The sequence below is a fragment of the Pongo pygmaeus genome, chromosome 7 (genome assembly GCF_028885625.2).
Source record: "Pongo pygmaeus isolate AG05252 chromosome 7, NHGRI_mPonPyg2-v2.0_pri, whole genome shotgun sequence".
NCBI classification, from domain to species: Eukaryota; Metazoa; Chordata; class Mammalia; order Primates; family Hominidae; genus Pongo; species Pongo pygmaeus.
In genome coordinates, this window is record NC_072380.2 from 119,144,816 (window position 1) to 119,169,036 (window position 24,221).

Sequence of the window (24,221 nt, forward strand, 5' to 3'; positions counted from 1 at the left end):
AAACTATCAAAACTACTACTCTTTGAAAGACTTACTTGAATGCGTTAACATAAGATTTTTGAAAGTCTTATTTGTAGGCCTTATGAGCCATTATAATGTGAAAGATAAGTTAAAACATGAAAAGGAAATCCTCCAAAAACTAACAATATGCTCCCTCTGAGGGTCCTGCCTAGTTCTGTGGTATGCAAAGCTATATCTGATTTATAGGAGAGCTTCAAATGAACAAAGGGCTGAAAAGTTAATTTTAGAAGGAAGGTCCCAGCAACTAAAATATTTTAGCTCAGAGTAAAAAGGTTGCAAAATCAAGTTATAGTAGCATATATTTATTGATCACTTGTCATGTGCCCTATAATGTAGGTACTATTATACCCATTTTACAGATGAGAAAACTGAGGTTTAGGGAAATTAAGTAACTTGCTAAGGTCATACAAGTAGTAAGTGATAGAGGTGGAAGTGGACTAATAGAAATATGACTGTAGAGCCCTCTTTTTAACGCTACAGTTATTACCAAGTATAAGGATGATATTCCTCAGATCAAATAGTTAACTGAATCACATATTTCTTTAATAAATTATTCCCAAAAAAGATGAGCTTTAATCTATTCAAGTTTTTTGGACTTAACATCATTTACTTAATTAGAAATTAAGGGTAATAAAGGAGGAATATGTTAAATAATACCACATGGAAGCAAACATGCAAATCTAGACCAGGATAATTGACCTATTTCTGTAACGACCTCTTGGCATGCAAAAAAAAAAGGCCTTTGCTTTGCTAGGATCTTGCTAGTGTGGTCCACTTTGAGTCCAGCAACATTGGCACTACCTGGGAGATGTTAAAATGCAATAGCTCTGGCCCTCCCCAGACCCTACTGAATCTTAAGATCCATAAGTGATTCATTTGCATATTAAAGTTTGAGAGGCACTGGTCTTAATGACAAAGACTTAATCAGTTATAATATGTAGACTTTATTTGAATGATATAAAGAACCAGCTGCAAAAAGATATTTTTGCCAAGAGAGGAGATTTGGTCATTGACTTGTTCATCGATTCTACCAAAGAATGACTGTTAATTTTACTAGGTGTGATAATGGTGCCTCCTGGATATGAAAGAATGTCCAAATCTTTTAAAATTTAGGTATGCAGAGTGAAGTGTATATGTCTAGAATTTTCTTTAAAGTGTTTTATCAAAGAAAATAGCAATAAGTGATGCAAATATGAGAAAATCTTGAAAATTGTTGCTTATGTGTGATTGGCCATTCTACTCCTCTATTTTTGAGTATATTATAGAGATTTTCATAAATTTGTTTTTATTTTAAAGATTAAAATAAATGGGTTTATGCCTTAAGAGAGGTGCATTTGTTTTTGTTTTTTTGACAGAGTCTTTTTCTGTGGTCCAGGCTGGAGTGCAGTGGCACAATCTCGGCTCATTGCAACCTCCGCCTCCTGGGTTCAAACGATTCTTGTGCCTCAGCTCCCAAGTAGCTGGGATTACAGGCATGCACCACCACACCCAGCTAATTTTTGTATTTTTAGTAGAGACAGGGTTTTGCCATGTTCCCAAGGCTGGTCTCAAACTCCTGAGCTCAAGCAATCTGCTGCCCGCCTCAGCCTCCAAAAGTGTTGGGATTACAGGTGTGAGCCACTGCACCTGGCCCTGAGTTTTAGAAATAACAATAAGAAAGAAGTTTCTTATAGTAAGAGTGATTAATCACTTAAAGGGATACCAGAAAATCTTTCTCCGAAGGATTTTTTACAATAGGACAAATTCATTGGTCTGGGGCAGTTTTAGATATAGTCTTGGTAAAAGCCAGAAGACTTAAAAACTTTCAAGTTCTCTTTCACAAAAAATGATTCCATGGTAGATGTTATACTTCTGAATACTTTGGGCCATTTGCATCAGATTTAATGCCTTAGTTATGATTTTCTTAAAAAGCAGTTGATGATGGCTCTGTTCTAGCCCTGCACTTACTCTCATGGCACTCTTCACTGGCCGTTCACTTTAATGGTTGACCAATGGAATGTTGAGCTACCTACTTGTCCACATCAAGCATTTAATAGAGTCCTGTACTGATCTCATTCTTATAAGTGCAAACTAAGGCCTTTTGATGTTATGTGATCAATAGGAAACACTTTAAGCTGGTATGTGTTTGTCATATAGAAAAGCATTCCTTTTAATGTCATATAAACCCTTTAATATACTTACTCACTGTAAAGCACATCATTTTTTAAATTTCTGGACAAGGAGGGCAAACAGGAATTCCACAAGCTATTACCATCCAAACCCTTTTGCAATTATTAAGTGGCAATATTTGTGCTAGTATGTCTTATATTTTGTGGCTCCTTCCTATAGAAACCCGAGAATAGTTTTCAAAGACTAAAAATAAACTCAGCCAACATCCCCAGAGATAGACACTATCCTGTATGTGGATGAACCACTGATGCCTGACTGGTTTAGTACATGCCATGTATTTATAGAGTGAGTCAGTGGGACAGCAAAAATTTGCTTCCAGAAACCTTCCTATTTAAAATACAAATAGTTTCTCCTACATGGTACTATGTTTTGGTCTATTTGTTTGGGCTTCATGGGATAATCCAAAGGATCTAAGTTTTTCTTTAAATGAATACCTATTAGGAGGAATAAATGAGTAGAATAATAGGCTAGTGAAGGGAATTTTGGTTTCAACTGTGAAGCAGAGTCACTGACACTCAGACACTGCTCCTTACATTCCTGTCATTTAGGTATGCCCATGGTGACAGACTCCCTATTTATAGGAAGCCACATTCTTAGATGTGTATGATTTTCAGTTTTGTAGATATTTGTTTGCTTTTCCTCTTCTTTATTCTTCTAGTCACCTAGTCTCTCTCTGTTCCATCCACAAGAGCAGCTCCTGCATAAAATTCTCTCCATTGCTCATTAGCCCTCAGTGAGTACAAACAAAATCTGGTAGTCAAATCGTTATCATTCCTTTGGCATACTGCAAACATGCCCCACACACCCCTCTACTCCTCAGCTTGTTTGTTTTGCTATGGTACAATATTATCATCCTTGGCTAGAGAATTGTAATTAAAATAATTTGTTGTTTCTCCTAACCTTGTTGCTACTGTTAACGATTGTTCATGATTATAAAATGTAATAACATTTCAAGATACCTAAAATTCTTCTACTACTGTAGGAGCATGATGCTATTTTAAAATTATGTTATGTCAAAAGAAAGAACTTTAATGTGTGTGTGTGTATATATATCCAAAATGGATTCTACAGTGAAATAAAACAATGAGTACCATTTAAGGATCATTTTCCCCAGAAAACATAAGATTAAGACACAAAGATGAACATGTGTTAAATATTTTATTTCATTCTGTAATGAAGGAACCAGCAAGATGTTACAGATAGTTCAAAGAAGAACTCAAAAACCAGACATATTTATAGATCAAGATGACTGAAATGAAAGTACAGACGGAGGTACATTCTTCCAATGTTGGGGAGGAAAGTCAATTCAAAGTCTATTGGGTTGAATTTGCATAGACAAGAATGTATTTGTTTATAGACAAAAACTGTTTTGCCTTGCTACCAGCTTTTACAATTTATAGAGTTGTAAATTAGCTCCTATCAAATCAGAATCAGATAGCCCTAAGAGTATACTCTAGACACTACATAGTTTCAATTTTTTTTTTTTTAGACGGAGTCTTGCTGTGTCGCCCAGGCTGGAGTGCTATGGCGCCATATCGGCTCACTGCAAGCTCTGCCTCCCGGGTTCATGCCATTCTCCTGCCTCAGCCTCCCGAGTTCATGCCATTCTCCTGCCTCAGCCTCCCGAGTAGCTGGGACTACAGGCACCCACCACCATGCCTGGCTAATTTTTTGTATTTTTTTTAGTAGAGACGGGGTTTCACCGTGTTAGCCAGGATGGTCTTGATCTCCTGACCTCGTGATCCACCCGCCTCAGCCTCCCAAAGTGCTGGGATTACAGGCGTGAGCCACCACGCCTGGCCCGATTTTTTTGTTTGTTTGTTTAACCAGCAGTATTGTATTCCTAAGGGCATGATACCCATAGTTAGTCCCTCCTGCCAAGAAAAAGAAAAGTCCAGCCTTGTTAGGCTGACGTTCACAATTTAGCTTCAACTTCTTTCTAACATTTTCTTTTATCAATCTCACCACCCCATATCCTATTTTATTTAGTCAAAGTTAACTACATATTCCCAAATTCTAATTAATTTTTCAAGTCACTGATAAATTGTCACCTCCACCAAGAAGCCATGTTGTATTTTATCTGTTCTAACTGGGAATTACTACCCTCCTTTTGATACTTATCACATTTTTTAGTACTTTTCTTCTGTATTGACTATCTGCTGTGATCAAGTTTGAGAATGATAGTTCTCAAACTTGAAGCCATCAGAATTACCTAGAGTACTTGTTAAAACACAGATTGCTGAGCCTCATCTATCCTCTGTATCACTGGATTTGAGGTGGGGCCTGTGAATTTGCATTTCTTACAAGTTCTCAGGTAACATTGATGCTGCTTCTCTGAGGACAACACTTTAAGAACCACCCACCCAGGGATGTCAAAAAACGAATACCCAGCTGGGCGCGATGGCTCACACCTGTAATTCCAGCACTTTGATAGGCCGAGGCGGGCAGATCACCTGAGGTCAGGACCAGCCTGGCCAACATGGTGAAATCCCGTCTCTACTAAAACTAGAAAAATTAGCCGGGCATGGTGGCGCGTGTCTGTAGTCCCAGCTACTCAGGAGGCTGGGGCAGGAGAACTGCTTGAACCTGGGAGGTGGAGGTTGCAAGTGAGCAGATATCGTGCCACTGCACTCCAGCCTGGGCGCAAGAGTGAGACTCCATTTGAATAAAAACAAAAACAAAAACAAAACAAAACAAAACAAAAAACACCTATAAAACAACACAACAACAAAAATCAAAAATCAAAAAAAATTCAGTTTAAAAATCTAATTGGCTTTTTTCTTTCTTTTTTTTTTTAGCAGCTCATGAATGGGACAGCATCCCATCCATGAAATAGAAAGGTGCTTGAATGTGTGGGCTTTATAGGAAGAAAAGGGCTAAAGAAGTGGAAACAAAAAGTAGATTGGTCATTTTGAAGTTACTTTCCTTATAGAGTTAAACCAGAGGGGACTTTCCTATCATGCCACTTCAGGTTGACTGGACCCCTTCTGACTGGTTGCTATGAATCTTCCCCTATTTTCGTTTTTGCTTTTAAACTGGTTCATTTTAAATTTCAGTCTGATTATGTGGCACCTAGCACATGTCACTCTATTCTGATTTGTTCTGGTCTTGTGGGGCCTACTGCAGGCGCTTCCATAAATGGCCTTATACAATTGCCATTAAACAATGGCCAACCTTCCATAAAACAATGGCCTTCTGTAAATTTTATTTTATACAGAGAAACCATGTAAAAAATTGCAGATAAGAAGATGAATGAGACATATACCCAGCTCTTCATGAGTTCACAATCTAACGGGAGTGTTGAAAGCTGGCTCCCCAAAATATCACTGATATTACCTTTTTGGTAAGACAAAACAAGTTCATTGAGGTATGGAGAGTACCACTTCAACAGAGCCTTTGTAGTGCCTAAAAAGTAGGAAAAGGGTGGGACATATTTGGAATATTTGAGATTTTCAAGTCTAATTTAAGGCAGATCTCTCAATAGGGCAACTTGGCTAAGATTGGGTAAGGATCATGATATGATAGTTTAGGATTGATAAAATAAGATGTGGCAAGGGATTCAAAAAGTCCTAGTGTATAAACTATTGATTAATGCTTTCTATTGAAGAATTGATATATCATTCCAGATGCTCCTAGAAAAAACTAGGAGACAGTAGAGTGAGTGTAAGGTCATGTTAATGTAGACAACTGTATTAATGGTTTCCATTCTCAGAGACAGACACACAAACAAAAAATTAGTATGGTAAGGTAAGTATAATCAAGGTAGTCACAGTGCCCTTTGTGAGCAAGTATATCAAATCTCATAACCTCCCTGCCATCTGCGACTGCCAGGAATTCCAAGATGGTGAATGTCTTACTTTGGTTTATCTCTGGTATATCAAGGAAAAGGCACTGATTTTTAGCAAGGCAACGTTTCTCCTTGTTTCTTTCTCTTTCTTTGTTTATACTGTTAACACCCTCAGAACTGACGTGTATACTTTCACATATTTTATCTTACAAACAATATCAAATTTGTGGGGAATGAAAATAGTTCATATTTATTAAAGACCTACTATATCATACAACCAATGCAAATATATATATATGTTTGCATATATACAAATATATACATTTGTATATAAGTATTTGTGTATATATACCAATACATATATTTGCATATTTGTATATAGATGTATATATACACAAATATATGCATATGTATATATACATATATATTAAGGAACTATATTTTATATTTTCATGTTAATTATGATTTTCCCCTTATAATGCAGATAATCATCATTGAGACCTTAAAGATAAGCAAGCATCTGTATGGTGCTCTTTTTGTTTTATCTAAAACATATGGTCTCTTCTTTTGAGGAGAAAGTAGTCAGAATGGCAGAGGAATCCTCTCTTTAATAATAATAGAATAAGTACATGTATATTTAAAGTGTGAATAACATGTAATCTTTACTTTGGGAAGTAACTTTGATAGCATAAAAATAATATTTATTTCTTTGCAAATCAATTTTTAGAAACACCCTAAACTGATTATATTTAAATTACATCTGAGAAAGACAAATTTAAATTTTTGAAATTCAAATTTTGCCAGTGATTCAATGTTCAAATTCTTGCAAAAATAGTTACAACTTTGTTTTTAACAAATACACCCTATGTTTGTTCACAATACTTGAAAGAATACATAGCATGCTTTTTACTAGTTCCAAAATCAAACTAGAACATATGCATACTATAAAGTAAATTTACTTCATTTATTTATGACAAGCTTATGTGCATGTTGCAGAAATTCACTGAGGTAAAACTCACTTCTATACTTTTTAACTAAAATTTTAAGAAAGCATCTACATAGACAGTAGTATAACTCTACAAGTTATCAAATACATCCAGTCATGCTAATGACGTTTACAACATATAAATTTGCTAGCTAAAGAAACATCATTCTGTTAGCCATAAACTTTTTTGCACACAGCTGTCTTCTTCTTTTTGCCATATAAGCTTATAATCACATCTTTCATTCCCAGATTTTTCTGTGCCAATTGAAGCTAAGTCAAACTGGTATAAAGAGGGCTTTAGAGAGTAGGATGTCTTGAATGGGACCTCATAGCTTTTGAAGCTAGTGAGTGAAAACGTGGGGCTGAAAGAGCAAGCCCAGAAAGATATGTCAGGAAGTGGCAACAGCCTGCCCTGCATCTTCTCTGTAAATGAGATGGAGAAGCATCAGGATCAATAGAAGCATGTTATCTCCATGCACAGCGTACTAAAGTACGAGCGTTAAAGAATATTGAATATTGTGTCTAGATACAGGATGAAATAAGGCTTTTTACAAACAGACTATAAAAGTTGCCAGAGGCGTGAGGTGGTTATGGGAGTGCTGACTCTTTCTCAGCATCCAGTAGAATAGGGTTTCTTAATTGAGTGTTGGTAGCATACCCAAAAAATCAAACTGGCAAACAAAGTCATCAGTAATCTTTATAAGAAAGCAAAACGGGGAGATACCAGTGTGATTTGGCAAGCTGTTTTCTGAGCTTAGTTCTTAGAAGAAACAAAAGAGGAACATATTACCAGGGACTAAAAACAAACAAACAGAAAAGACTGGCATAAAACTGTGAGAGTATCAGGCCAAAACATAGAGTGAGGTTATACAAGCACTAAAAAAACTAACTAGTAAAAAGGAAAGTCCTACAATAAAGGAGAACAAGATGGATGGGTGAGGCTCATGTTGTTTAACAGTTTATTAAAAGAAAGAGTAAGTTTAATGCCTATTTAGCTTTTTTTTTTTTTTTAAAGAGATGGGATCTTGCCATATTGCCCTGGCTAGGCTTGAACTCCTGGGCTCAAGAGATCCTCCCAGCTCAGTGCCCCAAGTTGCTGTGACTACAGGTGTGCACAACCACACTCGGCCACAGTTTTGCTTTATTTTTCTCAATTAAGAAGAATGACCTACAAGAAAGTACAAAACAAATACTGTAAAATTAAAATTTTTAGGCTAAGGCACACAGGGATATAGTGAAAGAACACCCACATCTACTTTACATGAATTGAAACCTCTTGGTCCAGAAAACCAGAATATTTTCCTATCTGGTCACAAAACCTTTGGTAGTAACTTTACAGGAATCATAGTGTATTTTTGACAGTTATACTCCCTCCTGTAACAAACTTCAAAATATATAAAATGGCTTAAATACAAGAGAAGTTTATTCTTGTTTGAGTCTACATTTGGAGTTCCTGGGTGGTGGTGGCTCTCCACTAAGGGTGGGTTCAAGGACCCAGGTACCTTCTATCTCAAGGCTCTGTCATATTTAATAAATGGCTTCTCAAGTCACCATGTTCATCTGCTACAAGTATGTGAAAAGAAAAGAGCATGGAGATCACCAATGGGGACTCTCTGGCCAGGCCTGGAAGTAGCACACGTCATTTTTGCAGTCCTTCCATTGGCTAAAAAATAATCACTTGAGCACTGCTGCCCAAAAAGGAATCTGGGAAATACAGGGTCACTATGTGCCCAGAAAAAAGAAGAATCAGGTTTGGTTACAGCTAGCCATTCTGTAGCTGGATAATGAGAGATGTGCCAGAAAACTGTAGTTAGGTGAATAGCCCGAATTTTTAAAATGCTATTGAAATGGAGTTGAAGGATACAGAAACATCATAGACTTGAAACCATTTCAGAGGGGAAAGCAGTGATCACTTGGAGTCTGTACCTCATCTTCTGCATACTAGAAAGATGTTTAACTAATATGTGGCATTGTTGATAAATGAGTTCTGGGTGATGGTAGCATTTAGTGGATTCATACTTCTTTAGATTAATGTGTTCAATGAGTGGTAGTCATTGTCATCCTTGAAGGTGTCAGTTGACTTGTGTCTTGTGACTTTCCTTTCTCATGTCTCATTAAATATTTTTATGAACAACCTTAACGAGGCAAATTTGTGGTTGACTCAGTAATTAGGGATACCGAGTGACACTGTGGGTGAAAGAATCAAAATGATCCCAACAGTTTAGAATATAGTCCAACAGAATTTTTCTGAAAAGGGCCAGGGAGCAAATATTTTAGGCTTTTTGGGCCATAAAGTCTCTGTCACACTAGTCAGCTCTGCTGATATAGTCCCAAAGCAGCCGCAGACAATACATAAATGAATGGGCATGGCTGTGTTCAAAGGAAACCGAATTTATAAAAACAGGTGGCCGGCCAGATTTGGTTCATGGGCCAGAGTTTGCTGTTCCCTGGTCTAGAAGAACAGGCTGAAATTCTGAAGGGAATCAATATAATTTTTTTTTTATTTACAGCGAAAGAACAATGGGTCTAACACATACATCATGTCCTTTCTAATCATAGAAAAGCTCCAAGTTAGGCACTATTTACTCTTATTTTACAGATTAGAAAGCTACATCTCAATAAATAAATAGTTTGACCTAGCTTTCACAGCCAGAAAACCCTCTGTGGGACATCATTCCACTTTAACCAAATGTTTGGGTGAACTGAGAGAGTAACAGTTAACTGCTTGAGTAAAAGATGGAGGGAAATGTCATGTGGCAGCATTTCCCGTGGGCAAACCCTGCGTTCTGGCTCTGTTCTTTTCCAAGTGTGTGACCTTGAGAGGTACACTTGACCTCTCTAGGCTTTGGTGACCCAATCTATAAAAATGAAATGCTTGACTAGATAAACACCAAGGCCCCGCTCATGTCTTATGGTTAAGGTTGCTATTAGTATGTTAAGGGCATTGTGTGAAAGACAATTGAGATGTATTCTTTGTAGCTCTTAAAGTAATTCTTTTCAACCATTTTCTAGTGTACTTTTATGGGAGAGCAATACGTAAAACATAAAAATGGCATTTTACGAGTCTACATGTGTTTTACAAGTTCAAATTTACATTTTCTGATTATAAAGATATTTATTGAAAGAATAAGGCTGATAGGAAACCAAATTTTTAAACTGGGACTATAAATGATCGACAGATTCTTTTTAGCTTTAGCAACTCCGCATTCTCCCCATTTTGCTTTTGTTGTTTGTTGGTTTTCCTCTGGTTGTATTAAGAAAATACTTATTCACATACACAAAAGGTAAATGAATAGTTTTGCAATCTTGGAATACTTTTCAGAATACAGACATGGCAAGAGACAATTGAAAAGCAAAATCATTAACAAATCAGGTGATCTTTAGCATATTAATATATCATTAAAAATGTAACTTAATCATTTGCAAAATCTATCAGTCAAAATAAGCTAAGCTTATGCTGTGATGCCAAATGAACCCCTAAACCTAAGTGACTTGCTGAAATAGGTGTATATTTCTTGATGTATTTCTTGTTCCTCTTACATATCCAATTTCGGGTTGTATTGGGAGCAGGGGCTCTGATCCATATAGTTACATAGGGATCCAGACTGATGGAGGCTCCACCATCTTGTAGCTGTACCATCCTGTGCATGTCATATCCTTAGCTGCTGAGGCAGGGGCCGAGGCACCTGGAGCGTAAAACACTGGCAGTTTTAAACAGCACCTGTTCTTTGCACACATATGTGAAACATATACATCACTGCTCGGTGGTTGCCAGATCTAGTCTCATGGATCTTTTTCGGAAGTCATTGTGTGACTCACATGAACTAAATATGCAAAAACCATTTGGAAGAACTAAAGTAGCAGGTCGCAAACATGGCTCATAATTTAAAAATTGAGGTTCCTGAGTTCCCCACCCTACAGCCATGGAACCAGAATCTCTGCGTATAGTTGGAGAATTTTAATTTTTTAAAAAGTTCCACAGCTGATTCTCATTATCAACAGGCAGCTGCTGCTGTGAACAAGGAGTGTTTTTAAAGCAGAGAAAAGGCAATACTTAGATTGGTGGATTTAAGATTACCCTGGCTGCAGTGTTGGAGATCGATTAAAGAGGGGGTAAAGTAGAAGCTGGGAGATTTCATTTTACTACATAATGTATAGGCTCTAATGAGCAAACATAAATGCATGTGCTTACATATCATGCAGTGTGTTAGCAGAACCAGCTCAATCTGAGGGCCTAACAATGTTGTTGATGTCTCTGTATATTTAAGAATCTTATCCCCAACCCTTCCTTCCTGACTCCTAGAAAACCAGTAGGGTAGGTACAAAGTGGCTGCCAACCCGTCCTTGTTCAATACATTTGATAAATTCTACTGGTGGTGGTGGCTGTATAGCCAGCTTGGCACTCATATGAGTCTCTGGATAGTAGGTGGGGCTGAGGTGCCTAGGCATGCCCTGCTTCTCTCTTGAGAGGCAATTAGAAATGATCCAACTTTCCTTTAAGCCTGTTAGGGCAGCACAGATTTGAGTTTTGAATCTGGTTATATTGCTGTGTCTACTGCTCTCTAGGAAGACTTGAGAATTTAGAGTAGATCTGCAACAGAAGAAAATGACCAGTGCATGATTCTGTTTGAAAATTAAACCTGTCTAGTCAGTGCTGGATCATTTAAAGATTGACCATCTAGGTTTGAGTTTCTCTTCCTATATGCTGACTGCCTTTGGGCTGATTCATCTGGGGTTATTAGCATCTTTCCCAGATTGTGTTTGGTATGGGGAGGCGGGGAGTCAGGGAACTCCCATCTGCTTTGGGAAGAGGAATAAGTTCTCTACTCCTTTCAAACATTATGTACAGCACTTAGGAGTTTGCTGTTCATGCATCATGGCTGAAACATTTGGACAATTGATAAAAATTTGTCATTGCTGCCCAGCACTTTCTCTGAGATGGATGAACTTATAAGTAGGCTCTCTTTTTATTGTCATACTTCATTTCGTCTTGCATTGACACAGCCCCAGGTATAAACTTTCCCCCAACAGAAGGAAAAAAAAAAAACAACTACCTAACTACTGGTTACAGTTAAAGCTGGAAACGTGCTAGCAACAGATTTAGGTTTTTCCAATATTATTTTGCCTGTTCATCTTCTTTTTTCTCTATTATCTTTTATTATCTTTTTTTTTTTCTTTTTCTTTTTTTGAGACAGAGTCTCACTCTGTTGCCCAGGCTAGAGTGCAGTGGTGTGATCTCGGCTCACTGCAACCTCCGTCCCCTAAGTTCAAACGATTCTCCTGCCTCAGCTTCCCAAGTAGCTGGGATTACAGGTGCACACCACCAAGCCTGACTAATTTTTGTAATTTTTAGTAGAGATGGGTTTTCGCTATGTTGGCCAGGCTGGTCTCAAACTCCTGACCTCAGGGTGATCTGCCCACTTCAGACTCCCAAAGTGCTGGGATTACAGGCATGAGCCACTGTGCTTGGACCTATTATCTTTAATAAAAACAAAGATAGGGAAATTATCCAAAAATTTAGCTAAAAGCTATATAACTTTAAAATATGTTAAATTAATAATTTGAATAAAGTACTTAATATACCAGAAAACAAATGTTTTCACTTATCAGCTTTTCAGATTAAGAATAAGTATCAAAATTCTATTCAAGTAACACGAGAAGGTACAGCAACATGTGAAGACCCATTATAGAATTAAGAGAGGAGAAGAGGAAGAACAAGGGTAAAGAAGGGCCCAGAAAGATAAAAAGACAGAGGGTAAGACCTCCTCATAGCTATGCATACAGTACCTTCTGTAGACATGCACTCTCTACTGCAACCTCAAAGAAAGTGCAGGCAGGAAAAGAAATCTGCAGAAGAAAGAAAATGAGAATGTTTGTCTTCATGATGTAACATTACTTTTTGGATGTCCTGATGAGTTATTGTTCCTAAAGGTTTTTAAAGCTTTATTGAGTTTTCAGAACTTTAGGCACCATTGGTAATACCAATTGGCACTTGTCCAATGAGCTGAGTGAAACTGATCCAAAAGCTCCAGAAGCTGCCACATTCCAGGTATGGAGTATTTGGGGGCTGTAATTATATCATTGTAATTACTGTCTTCATAGGATTAAAAATAGAACTGGAATAATTCTATGGTAAGTTGATGTCAGTTATTGTGACCCAAGTTTCAATTATAATTGTTAACAATGCTATTGCTGAGTCCTTGTTTGGCTTGACTGCCATGCAGTGTTTTTCTGACAAGTGAGGGAGTAACACCTTTTGGACAATTTTCAGAATTGAGAGAAAATTACTTGGTTTTTAGTAGGGTTTGTAATTATTATATCCAAGGTTGGTATCTTCTAGAGGGGATCTTTTTAGAAAATTAATATTAGACTCTGTCCCAGTCTATTGAAAGGCCATATTAAATCTCTGTCATATACTCTTCAATGCTGTGATCATGATTATATTCAAACAATAACCCACATTCTTCCTCTTTGTGGTCATTTGGGACACAGGTGGCAGTCTCACATATGATAAGGAATTTGAATGCTAGCATAAACCATTTTAGTGGCGAAAAACACACAAATGCTTTATATAAAAAAAAAGAGTCAATTTTAAGGGTAGCAAATTTATCTATGAAGTTAAGCTTTAGGTTTACTGGCAGATGCAGATGTAGTGACTGTATAATAGATTAATGCCTTAGTTTCTAAACTTACAAAATCTCTTTGCTTAGTTTAGTGTCAGAGTGTCAGTCTGCTTTATTGATTCCATCAGTGGTTTTGCTAATCATATCAGAAATCTGAGTTCTGACTTCTGGCCTCAAGCGATCCTCTGGCCTCAGCCTCCCAACATGCTTAGATTACGGGTGTGGGCTATCATGCCCAACCCTAACATTTCTATCTTATGAAATAGTTGACAGGTAGATATAACTTGTTACTGGAGAAAATTATTTTCTCATTTTGTTCTTTTAAGATCCAATTGTTATTTTCTTAGTTTATTAATATAGCTAGCCTTATAATGAGAACACAGGTCTCACTTTTACCATTTTGCTTAAAGATTTGCAGATGCATCGTGCTCATATATTTCAATGTCTCTGTGTTTTCTCAGGATGTTACAGTTCTGCTTCTTTTATTTCCTAAAATTCAACAATTTTATCTGTGTTAAAAAGTATTTTAAAAAGTAATGAACACAATGTTGTGGCTACCCATAATAGTTTTAGTGAATCAGGAAGTATGCCAGGGAATGGTTGTTAGTAGAAAAACCATTTCATGTCATCTTCAGTAAAAGATAAAGAAGTGAGCTTGAATTCAGAGAGCTTGGTATATAGGATGACTGACAGAGATGGGAGCTAGGGCAGGAACAAAAAGATTGAGAAGATTGAACATTAAACAGAACTTCAGTCATTAGCCAATGTAAACAAGCAATCGAAGAATAGTCCCCTTAAAATAGGAATCATTTAATTCATCTAACAATTAAGAAAATATAAACATTACAAACCAATGTTTTTGTTAATCTGGTTCTAATTATTTTTAGGTTACTGATGATATTCTTTTAGTATAAAAATATAAAATCAGAGCCATTTGCCTAGTTTTTATGTCATTTTTCTTCATATTTTTAGAAATCATTGTCTTACTTGAAATTTTTCTATTTAAGATTCCACAATTAAAAGAACAATGTTTCCTTTAAGGAATGGTGCCGCAGGAGCAGGGGCAGAATTTCTTAAAAGCATTTTGGGGAGTGGTTTAACTAAATAACCTACATACAGTAGTTGCACAAGTTTCCAACTTATTAATAGTTGCTTTCCAGTGAGTTTTTAGCTCCTACATTTTTTTTGGAAGTAAATGTGATGTGATTAAATTAAATATTCTAGCAACTAACAACAAAAGGCTTTTTCAACAGATAATAATAAATTGAACTCAGAAACTGTAAAAAGAATGAAGGAGAACTAATAGAAATTGATATGGAAAGGTGTCTAAGACAAAGTGAAGTAAAAATATTTGTATAAAACTGTGGACATGGGCCAGGCGCCTTGGCTCATGCCTGTAATCACAGCATTTTGGGAAGCAGAGGCATGCAGATCCTTTGAGCCCAGGAGTTGAAGACCAGGCTGGGCAACATGGCAAAACCCTGTCTCTACAAAAACTACAATAATTAGTTGGGTGTGACAGCAAGTGCCTATAGTCCCAGCTACTTACGAGGCTGAGGCAGGAGGATGGATTGATCCCAGGAGGTCGAGGATGCAGTGAGCCCTGATCACACCACTGCATGCCAACCTGGACAACAGAGTAAGACCCTATCTCAAACAAGAAAACAACAACAACAAAATTGTGGACACAATATGTTCCCATTTGTGTGGGTTTTTTTTTAAAAGAAACACACATGCATATATACACATACTAACCCCTATGTAAATATATGCATACAAAATTTACAGAAGGATATACACAAAGCTGTGGAGGTTGATTCAGGAAGGATGTAACAAATTTACTATTATATAGCCTTCTGTACTATAGTTTTGTTTTCCCATATGCATGTACCCAGTTATATATTGTCCTTTTAATTTAAACATCTAGTAAAAAATAATAATTTCAGTGAGACCAGAAATTACTAAGCAAAGCAAATGGCAAGGTAGTTCTACTTTTTTGGAAAAAAAAAAAAAAAAAAGATGGTCATTGTATTTGAAACTTAAGATGATAACATGTATTATCTGGTTAATGAATGCCTGTCCTGTCTTCACAAGGATTTTTCCTGACATAAAATTCTAAATATCTGTCAAAAAATATATATATATATATTTGAGATGGAGTCTCGCTCTGTCACCCAGGCTGGAGTGCAGTGGTGCGGTCTCGGCTCACTGCAACCTCCGCCTCCCAGGTTCAGGCCATTCTCCTGCCTCAGCCTCCTGAATAGCTGGGACTACAGGCGCCCGCCACCACGCCCGGCTAATTTTTTGTATTTTTAGTAGAGACGGGGTTTCACTGTGTTAGGCAGAATGGTCTCGATCTCCTGACCTCGTGATCCGCCCACCTTGGCCTCCCAAAGTGCTGGGATTACAGGCGTGAGTCACCGCACCTGGCCAAAAATATTTTTTAATTATATACACTAAATAACAACATAATGAATAATGTGTTCAATATCAGTTCCTCACACAATTATTTCTTGCATTGAACTTCAATAAAATTCAGAATATAACACTAATGGTGTAACTTGATAAGGTATTTTATAGGAAGCATTATAGCTCACATTTACCAAGGCTTAATGTTTTACAGGCACTCTTGTAGGCATATTGCTTGCATGATGTTATTAAATCTTCCCGACATCTCTATATTATCTCTATTTTACAGGTAAGGAACCTGAGGGAGAGAGAGGCTAAGTCAGTTACTTTCCCATTATGCTGCTAGTAAGTGCCAAAGCCAGGATCTGAAGTTAGACTAAGGGCCCATGTTCTTAATGATGAGACATGCCTTAGGTATACTCACTGCAGATGACCCAACTTGATATGCCTGTAACTCTTAGACAACTTAAGAAAGATCACATTTTTCTTACTGATGATTGAGAAATGCAGTCTATCTCAAATGCCTTTCATAGGAGCTGAATGGCAGTCAAATTGACAGTGGACAGTCTAGCAAGCTCCTAGAAGATAGAATGGGCTTATGGGTAACAGGTCCTTTTTAACTTAAAAAATCATTTTTGAATAGGTGATACATGCAATGCAATGCATATTATACACACAGTGAAAATTAAGGTTCTCTCTCATCACACCCTAAGCCACCCACTTCTTTTCTCAGAAAGCAAACACCATTACTAGGTTCTTATATATACTAACAAATGTTTTATTTGTATGTGGATAACTACACATACTTTACATTGTTTTCAAAAATTGAAGCATACCACATGTGGTGTTCTATATCTTGCTTTCCCCCTTAAAAATACTTTTTTCAAGATTCTTTCATAATCGGTTATACCAGGAACTGTGCAGTTATTTTTAATGGCTGAATAATATTCCATTATATGGACATGTCATATTGTATTTAATGATTTCTTTATTAGTCAACACTTAGGTTATTTTCAACATTTTGCTATTGCAAATAGAAAATTGCATCATTTCATACACCAATAGGATAAATATCAAGAAGTGAGGACACTGAGTCAAAAGGAGTGTGCTTTAAAAACGTTGATACATCCTGCAAAATGACCTCTTTGATGATCCTGCAAAACGGTAGTACCATTTTTTGCTCCCCTACTAGTAATATATGAAAGTGGTAGTTTCCACCCACTGTTAGCAAAATGGTTTTAAACTTTTTGATCTTCACCATCCTGATAGAAGAAAATGGTATTTATTGGCAGGTATTTGCATTCCTCTTATTAGTAATGAAGCAAATTTGTTGTTTATGCCTTTGGTGTAATCTCTGAGTCCACTGCCAATTCCAAGATCATGAAGATTTACCTTATGTTTTCTTCTAGGAATTTAATAGTTTTTAGTCATACACTTATGTCTTTAATCCATTCTGAGTTCATTTCTGTCCACGGTGTGAGGTAAGGGTTTAATCTCATTCTTTTGTATGTGAATATGGAGTTGTTACTGCACCATTTATTGAAGCCACTATTTTTCCCCATTAAATGGACTTGGCATCATTGTTGAAAATCAGTTTGTTTTCCCTAAATGTATGTGTTTACTTCTGAACCCTAACTTATATTTCATTGATCTGTACATCTATTCTTATGCCAGTACTACAGTTTTTGATTACTGCAGCTTTGAAGAAAGTTTTGAAATTGGGAAGTATGAGTCCCCCAACTCTGGTTTTCTTTTTTAATATTGTTTTGGTTCTTTGGGGTTCCTTGCAATTCTATATGAATTTGAGGATGGGATTTTCCATATCTGTAAATAAAGCAGGAGAATTTTGATAGGGAATGTATTGCATCTGTATATTGATTTGTGAATTGCCATTTTAACAATATTAAGTTTTCTAGTCCATGTATATGGGATGTCTTTCCATTTATTTAGATTTTCTTTAACTTCTTTCAATTATGTTTTGTATTTTTCAGTATATGTCTTGCTCCTCCTTGGATAGATTTATTTCTAAGTATTTTGTCTTTTTGATGCTACTATAAATAGAACTGTTTTCTTAATTTCATTTTTGGATTAGAGATGCCTTTTTGTTATGTGTCTATTTGCAGGGGCATCTCTTTCTAATCGCACAAAAACATCTTGTGCTGGCACTGGTGATCTTTGGGAGTGTAACATCAGCTTGAAAGTGCCATAGAAATAGGGACTCTCTATCTTAGTGCTGAGTAGGCATTTACTAAAGCTGAATGAATGGATGAAAATTTGCTGAGAGTGAGCTTGGGTAGGAGCTTAAGAGAGGCAGCAAATATGGATTTTCAAGAAATTCAGTGATGAATGGAAGGCTTAAAAATGAAGGAAATGGAATATTATCCAGGATAGACTATAAACTAGGCCACAAAAAAGACTCAATGATTTTGAAAGGATGGGGGAATCATACCAAGTATGTTCTCTAACTACAGTAAAATTAAGTTAGAAGTCAAAAACACAAAGAAATTTGGGAAATTCACAAATATGTGGAAATTAAACAACATACTCCTAAACAGCCAATGAGTCAAATAATAAGTCATAAGGAAAATTACTTTGAGATAAATAAAAACTAAAGTACAATATACCAAAATTTGTGGGACAGAACTAATGAGGTATGTAGCTGTAAAAACCTATATTATAAAAAAAAGAAGATTTCAAATCAATAGCCTAACCTTCTGCCTTATGAAACTAGGGAGGTTGGAGGGGGTAATAGAAGATACTAAACACAAAACAAATAGAAAGAAGGAAATTATAAAGATTAGCATGGATATTAATGGAATAGGAAATAGAAAAACATTAGAGAAACCTCATTAATGAAACCTCAAGTTGGCTCTCTGCAAGGAGCAACAAAATTGACAAAGATTTAGATTAAGCAAGAAAAAAACAGAGATGACTCAAATTACTAAAATTAGGAGTAAAAGAGCTGATATTAATATAAATCAGAGAAATGAACAGGATTATAAAGGAATACTATGAACAACAAATTAGATGACTTACAATTAAATGAACAAATTCCTAGAAAGACAAAACTACCAAAACTGACTGACACAAGGAGAAATAGAAAAAAAAAGTATATATATATATGGTAAATGATTAGAGTAATTTAAAATACTACCAGAAAGAAAAGCCTAGGGCCAGATGGCTTCAATGGTGAATTCTACCAAACATTTAAAGAATGATTAGTAACAATCCTTCAGAAACTCTTCCAAAAAAGTGAAAAGGATGGCACACTTCTCAATTCATTGTAAGAGGCCAGTATTACCCAAATACCAAAGCCAGACGAGGATATCACAAGGGAAGAAAAGTATAAACCAATATAATATCTATTATGAATATAGACAAAAAATAATCAACAGAATACCAACAAACCAAATCAAGCATTATAGTATACATTCTGAAGGTTATCTAAGGAAGGCAAGGTTCATTTAATACACAAATATTAATTAATGCAAACACTATATTAACAGGATAAAGGACAAAAAGCACAATATTATATCAACAGAAGCAGAAAAAGCATTTGACAAAATCTAATGTCCATTTATGACAAAAAAATTAGAAATTAGGAATAGAATGGTGTTTCCTAAACTAGAGTAAGGGCATCCACAAAGAAACAATGTATAATATCATACTTCATTGTGAAAGACTCAATGCATTTTCTCCAAATTGAGGAATAAAACGATATCTGCTCTCACAACTTCTATTTAATATTGTACTGAAAGTTCTAACCAGGGCAATTAGGCAAGAAAAAAAAGGCACCTGAATTGGAAGGGAAAAAACAAAACCATCTTTATTTACAGAAAACATGTACTTACACAGAGAAAATGTTAAGAAATCCATTTAACAATGAATAGAATTTATTAATGAGTCCAGCAAGGTTGTAAGATACAAGAACAGTATTCAAAAATCAATTTTATTTCTGTATACTAGCCATGGCAATCTAAAAAAAATCTATTCACAATACCAACAAAAAATAAAACACTTATTAATGTATGTCAAAAAAAAAGTACAAGATTTATACAATGAAAAGCACAAAACATTGCCAAAAGCAACTGAAGATCTACCTAAATGGAAAGACATCCTTTTGTTTATGGAAGATATAGCAATACTTCCCATATTGATCTACCTATTTAATGGAATCCCTATCAAAATTACAACTGACTTTTTTCTTTGAAGAAATTGACAATGTAATCCTAAAATTCATATGGAATGAAAAGGATTCAAAATAGCCAAAACAATCTTCAAAATGAAGAACAAAATGGGAAGACTCATACTTTCTAATTTCAAAACTTACTACAAAGCTACAGTAATCAAGATAGCATGGTGTTGGCATGGGTTTAGGAACAGAATTGAGAGTCCAGAAATAAAACCTTGTATTAAAGGTCAATTAATTTTTGACAGAGATGCAAAGACAATGGGGGAAAAATCATCTTTTCAATAAATGGTGCTGGAACAACTGGATAGCCACACATAAAAGAATGAATTTGGACCACTTCCTCACATCAAACCTGAAAATTAACCCAAAATAGATCAAAGACCTATATAAGATCAAAGACCTATATTAGACCTATATTAGATCAAAGACCTATGTTAGATCAAAGACCTAATAGAAGAGCTAAATAAAATAAAACTCATAGAAAAAACATAATAGTTAATCTTCGAACTTTGGATTAGTCAATGATTTCTTAGATACAATGCAAAGCACAGATGTGATAAAAATATTGATAAATTGGACTTCATCAAAATAAATTAAACCTTTTTGCATATTGAAAGCCACCATTTTGTCCCAGCAGTTTCACTTCTATGTATATATGTGAAATGAAAACAGGTCAACAAAAAAACTTAATTACCTTGATGTTCCTAACAACATTATTCATAATAGCTGCAAGGTTATGAACAATCCAAATATCCATCAATGGATGAATGGATCAATAAAATGTGGTATATCTTATACAATGTAATGTTATTTGGCGGTAAGAAGGAATGAAGTACCAATACATGTTACAACATGAAGAAGCCTCAGAAACATTAAGTGAAAGAAGCCAGACCCCAACGACCAAGCATTATATGAAATGTCTATAAAAGGCAAATCCACCGAGGCAGAAATAGACTAGTGGTTGCCTAGGGCTGCAGGTGTGACTGCGGAGTGACTACAGATGGTAAAAAGTTTCTTTTTGTGGTGATGGAAATGTTCAGGTTCAAAGATTACATTTTGATGATGGCTTTATAACCCTGAATTGTTATCAGGTAAACTATATAATTTTAACACGTGAATTTTACAGTACTTAAATTACATATGAGTAAAGTTTTTTTTTTTTTAATGAGGCAAAAGGTAGCATGAAAAAGCAGGCATGGTATATAAGCAAGCTTTTTTTAAGGCTGAGAGTGATTTATGTGGCTGATAGAGGAAGGATAAGAGGAAAGGAAATATAGTGAAAAGGAACAGAGAGGAATAATAAAGCTGGCAAGTCACAGACAACATAATTAGACTATCAGAAGAAAATTTGGAAGACAGGCATGGACAGGAATAAAGACCTCCTTCTAAAGCAAGGTAGGGAGAGCAACTTGATGTAGATTGAAGAGAAAAAGGAAAGAAAAATGAATGTTCATATTTGATGGCCTATGATTTTCTGGGTCATGTAGAAGGCAAAGTAACGTGTTCAAGTGATGAATTTGGTAACTTCAGGAGAATGATGACAGTTCAGACAACAAATATAGAGAATAAAAGAGAACACTGACTATATGAATAGAAGGATTTTAGAGACATTACGACTCAGCCGAGTTTAAATCAAAGATTTCAAGGCATTCAATCATCAAGGTTATACATTTTTCTCCAGCAGCTCTAGCCTTCTATGAAATAGAAGCAGAAAAAAAAACCACAAAACAGATGGGTTAACTACCTGTAAATCTGGATTTGAACTGGTAGAATGAAGGTTCCTGCAAATGTTGGATGTAAAAGTGCAGATCTAATCAGGTAAAATCTTAAGAATTGATTGGATATGCTTATAACAAACTGGAAAATTTTTAGAAGATGTAAAACATATCTTAGAAAAATAATTTAAATTATTAATGAGAATTAGACTAAGTCATTGAAATTTGATTTTTAAAACTTACCGAGCCTCTCTTTCATTGAACTCAGAAGTAGTGTGCATGGTAAATCTTCCTTGTCAAATGGAATGCTACTTAGTAGCTGTCTCGTTCCAGATGCTATAATAAAGCACCATAGACTGACTGACTGGTTTATAAACACACATTTATTTCTCACAGTTCTGGAGGCTAGAAGTCCAAGATCAGGGTGCCAGCATAGTTGGTTTCTGGTGAGGACCTTCTTCTGGTTTGCAAACTGATGTATTTTTGTATTCTCATATGGCAGAAAGATGGAGACAGCTCTCTGGGTCCCTTTTTTATAAGGGCACTAATCGCATTCATGAGGCCTCTATGCTATGAATTACCTCCCAAAGGCCCCACCTCCTAATACCATCACATTGGGGTTAGTATTTTAACAAATGAATTTAAGGGAAAGCGCAAACATTCCGTCCATTGCAACATCTACAAAATAGGTCCTTAGGAAGTGCAGAAGTCTGGAACAGTTCTTTCCCAAGCCACAACCCTGAAAACATGGATTGCTGGATATGCAGATTCTCCTGGGCCCCCTTCCCATAAACACCGAATTAGACACTCTGAGGGTGCAGCCCAGACATTCTGTGTTTTTCACCAGGCATAATGGTGATGGCTGATATTAGAATGGTGAAATTTATCCCACCTAGTAAGAATCTAAACTGAAAATGGTGATGATGCAAAAAAGATCTGTCAACCGGTTAAAAAAAAAAAAAAAAAAAGAGGGTGTGTGTTTGTCAGGAGGGATAATCTTTACTAGTTTGGCCAAAAGCTTAAGCCTGATTTTCAGGACTCTGTTGTTGGAGTGGGTAGTTCATCAACTTCCTAAGTAATTCAAATCTTTTTTTCCCCCAATATATTAATATATTGGTGATTCCAAGAAAGAGGGTTTATTTAATGCCTGAGAAAACTAAAAGAACTACAAACAATGTGAAAGGAAGAGAATAACCAGATCTCACAGGAAGCAAAATTTCTGTCAAAAGTCACTGCTCTTTCCCTGTCAAGGTTCTTTGTCCCTGAAAGGTAGATCTGCAAACTAAATCCCTCAATTACGTTGCCTAAACAGGACTGGGATCATAGAATGTCCAACACTAACATGAGTTCATAATGGCACAACGAACTTAAAATGTTACTATTCATGTTTTAATTATGATTGCAGTCTTACGTTGAAAGTATCTCCGCCGTCCTTAAACATAAAAAAAAAAAAAAAAAGAGGAAATACAAGCTGCAAAAGTTTTATGTGACTCACTCCACCCTCTTTTTTCCCCAAGCCAACACACACCCTTCAAACTTTTTGACAGTTATTTGCAGACGCCTCCTAGGCTCCCGAACTCCATGCAACTCCAGCAAAGTCTCCCCTGGGCCATTTTTAGCCTCTCCTCTGACCTGGCGGGAGGTTGGGTGTCCACCCCTTTCCCCTGCGGTCCTGAAAGTCAGGTCCGAGCGCGGACGGGGCGGGGAGGGGCAGGGCGGGCCAGGCCAGCTCCATTGGCGCCAGGCGGGTGGGGGGATGCGCTGAGAGGACCCGTCCAGCTTGCTTAAAAGCCACCAGTTTTCTGACCCCACATCGGTTCCAGGAAGAATATACCTATGTGACAAGCTAAGTTCTGCCTCATTTGGCATTTAGAAGCCACAAGAAAAACTTTTCAAAAACTTTCGTCCGTCTTTTGCTCCCCCGACGCGTGGTTTCCTGATGGTCCGTCCCCGGGCAGGGAGAGGGACGCCCCCTCCCCCTCTCCGCCTCCTGTGAGGCGCGCGGAGCCGCCTCCCCTGGGTCAGGTCTGAAGGGCCGGCGGGCGCGCTAGTGGTGGCCGCCACCGCCGAAACCGTCCACCTCCTGGGCCCCAGTTCCGCGTCCAGCCCCGCGGCAGCATGGACTACCTGACCACGTTCACCGAGAAGAGTGGGCGCCTTCTGCGGGGCACAGCCAACCGCCTGTGGGGGTTCGGGGGCGGCGGCGAAGCCCGGCAGGTGCGCTTCGAGGATTACCTGAGGGAGCCAGCCCAGGGGGACCTCGGGTGCGGGTCCCCGCCCCACCGGCCCCCGGCGCCGTCCAGCCCGGAGGGACCTGGTG

General features: G+C 36.9%; 1 protein-coding gene and 1 long non-coding RNA gene across 9 annotated transcripts in view; one reads left to right on the forward strand and one right to left on the reverse strand.

Annotated features, from left to right (window-relative positions):
• The window catches only part of OXR1 (oxidation resistance 1), a 488,540-nt gene that overhangs the window by 368,760 nt on the left and 95,559 nt on the right, over positions 1–24,221 (forward strand). Inside the window, exon 1 of one of the 8 annotated variants that reach the window (XM_054497494.2) lies at positions 23,840–24,218. The exons of 5 other annotated variants lie outside the window; for them this stretch is intronic. In XM_054497494.2, coding sequence (XP_054353469.2) covers positions 24,020–24,218 — 199 coding nt within the window. In that variant the 5' untranslated portion in view covers positions 23,840–24,019. Of the gene's footprint in view, positions 1–23,839; positions 24,219–24,221 lie in introns of those variants that run through there. 2 more of the 8 variants (XM_054497497.2, XM_054497499.2) reach the window with 2 other exon arrangements.
• LOC129041985 (uncharacterized) lies at positions 15,135–23,914 on the reverse strand. The gene is made up of 4 exons (XR_008504034.2): positions 23,534–23,914; positions 22,145–22,237; positions 16,486–16,572; positions 15,135–15,212 (listed from the first exon to the last, which is right to left on the reverse strand). It is a non-coding gene; the product is annotated as an uncharacterized LOC129041985 (long non-coding RNA).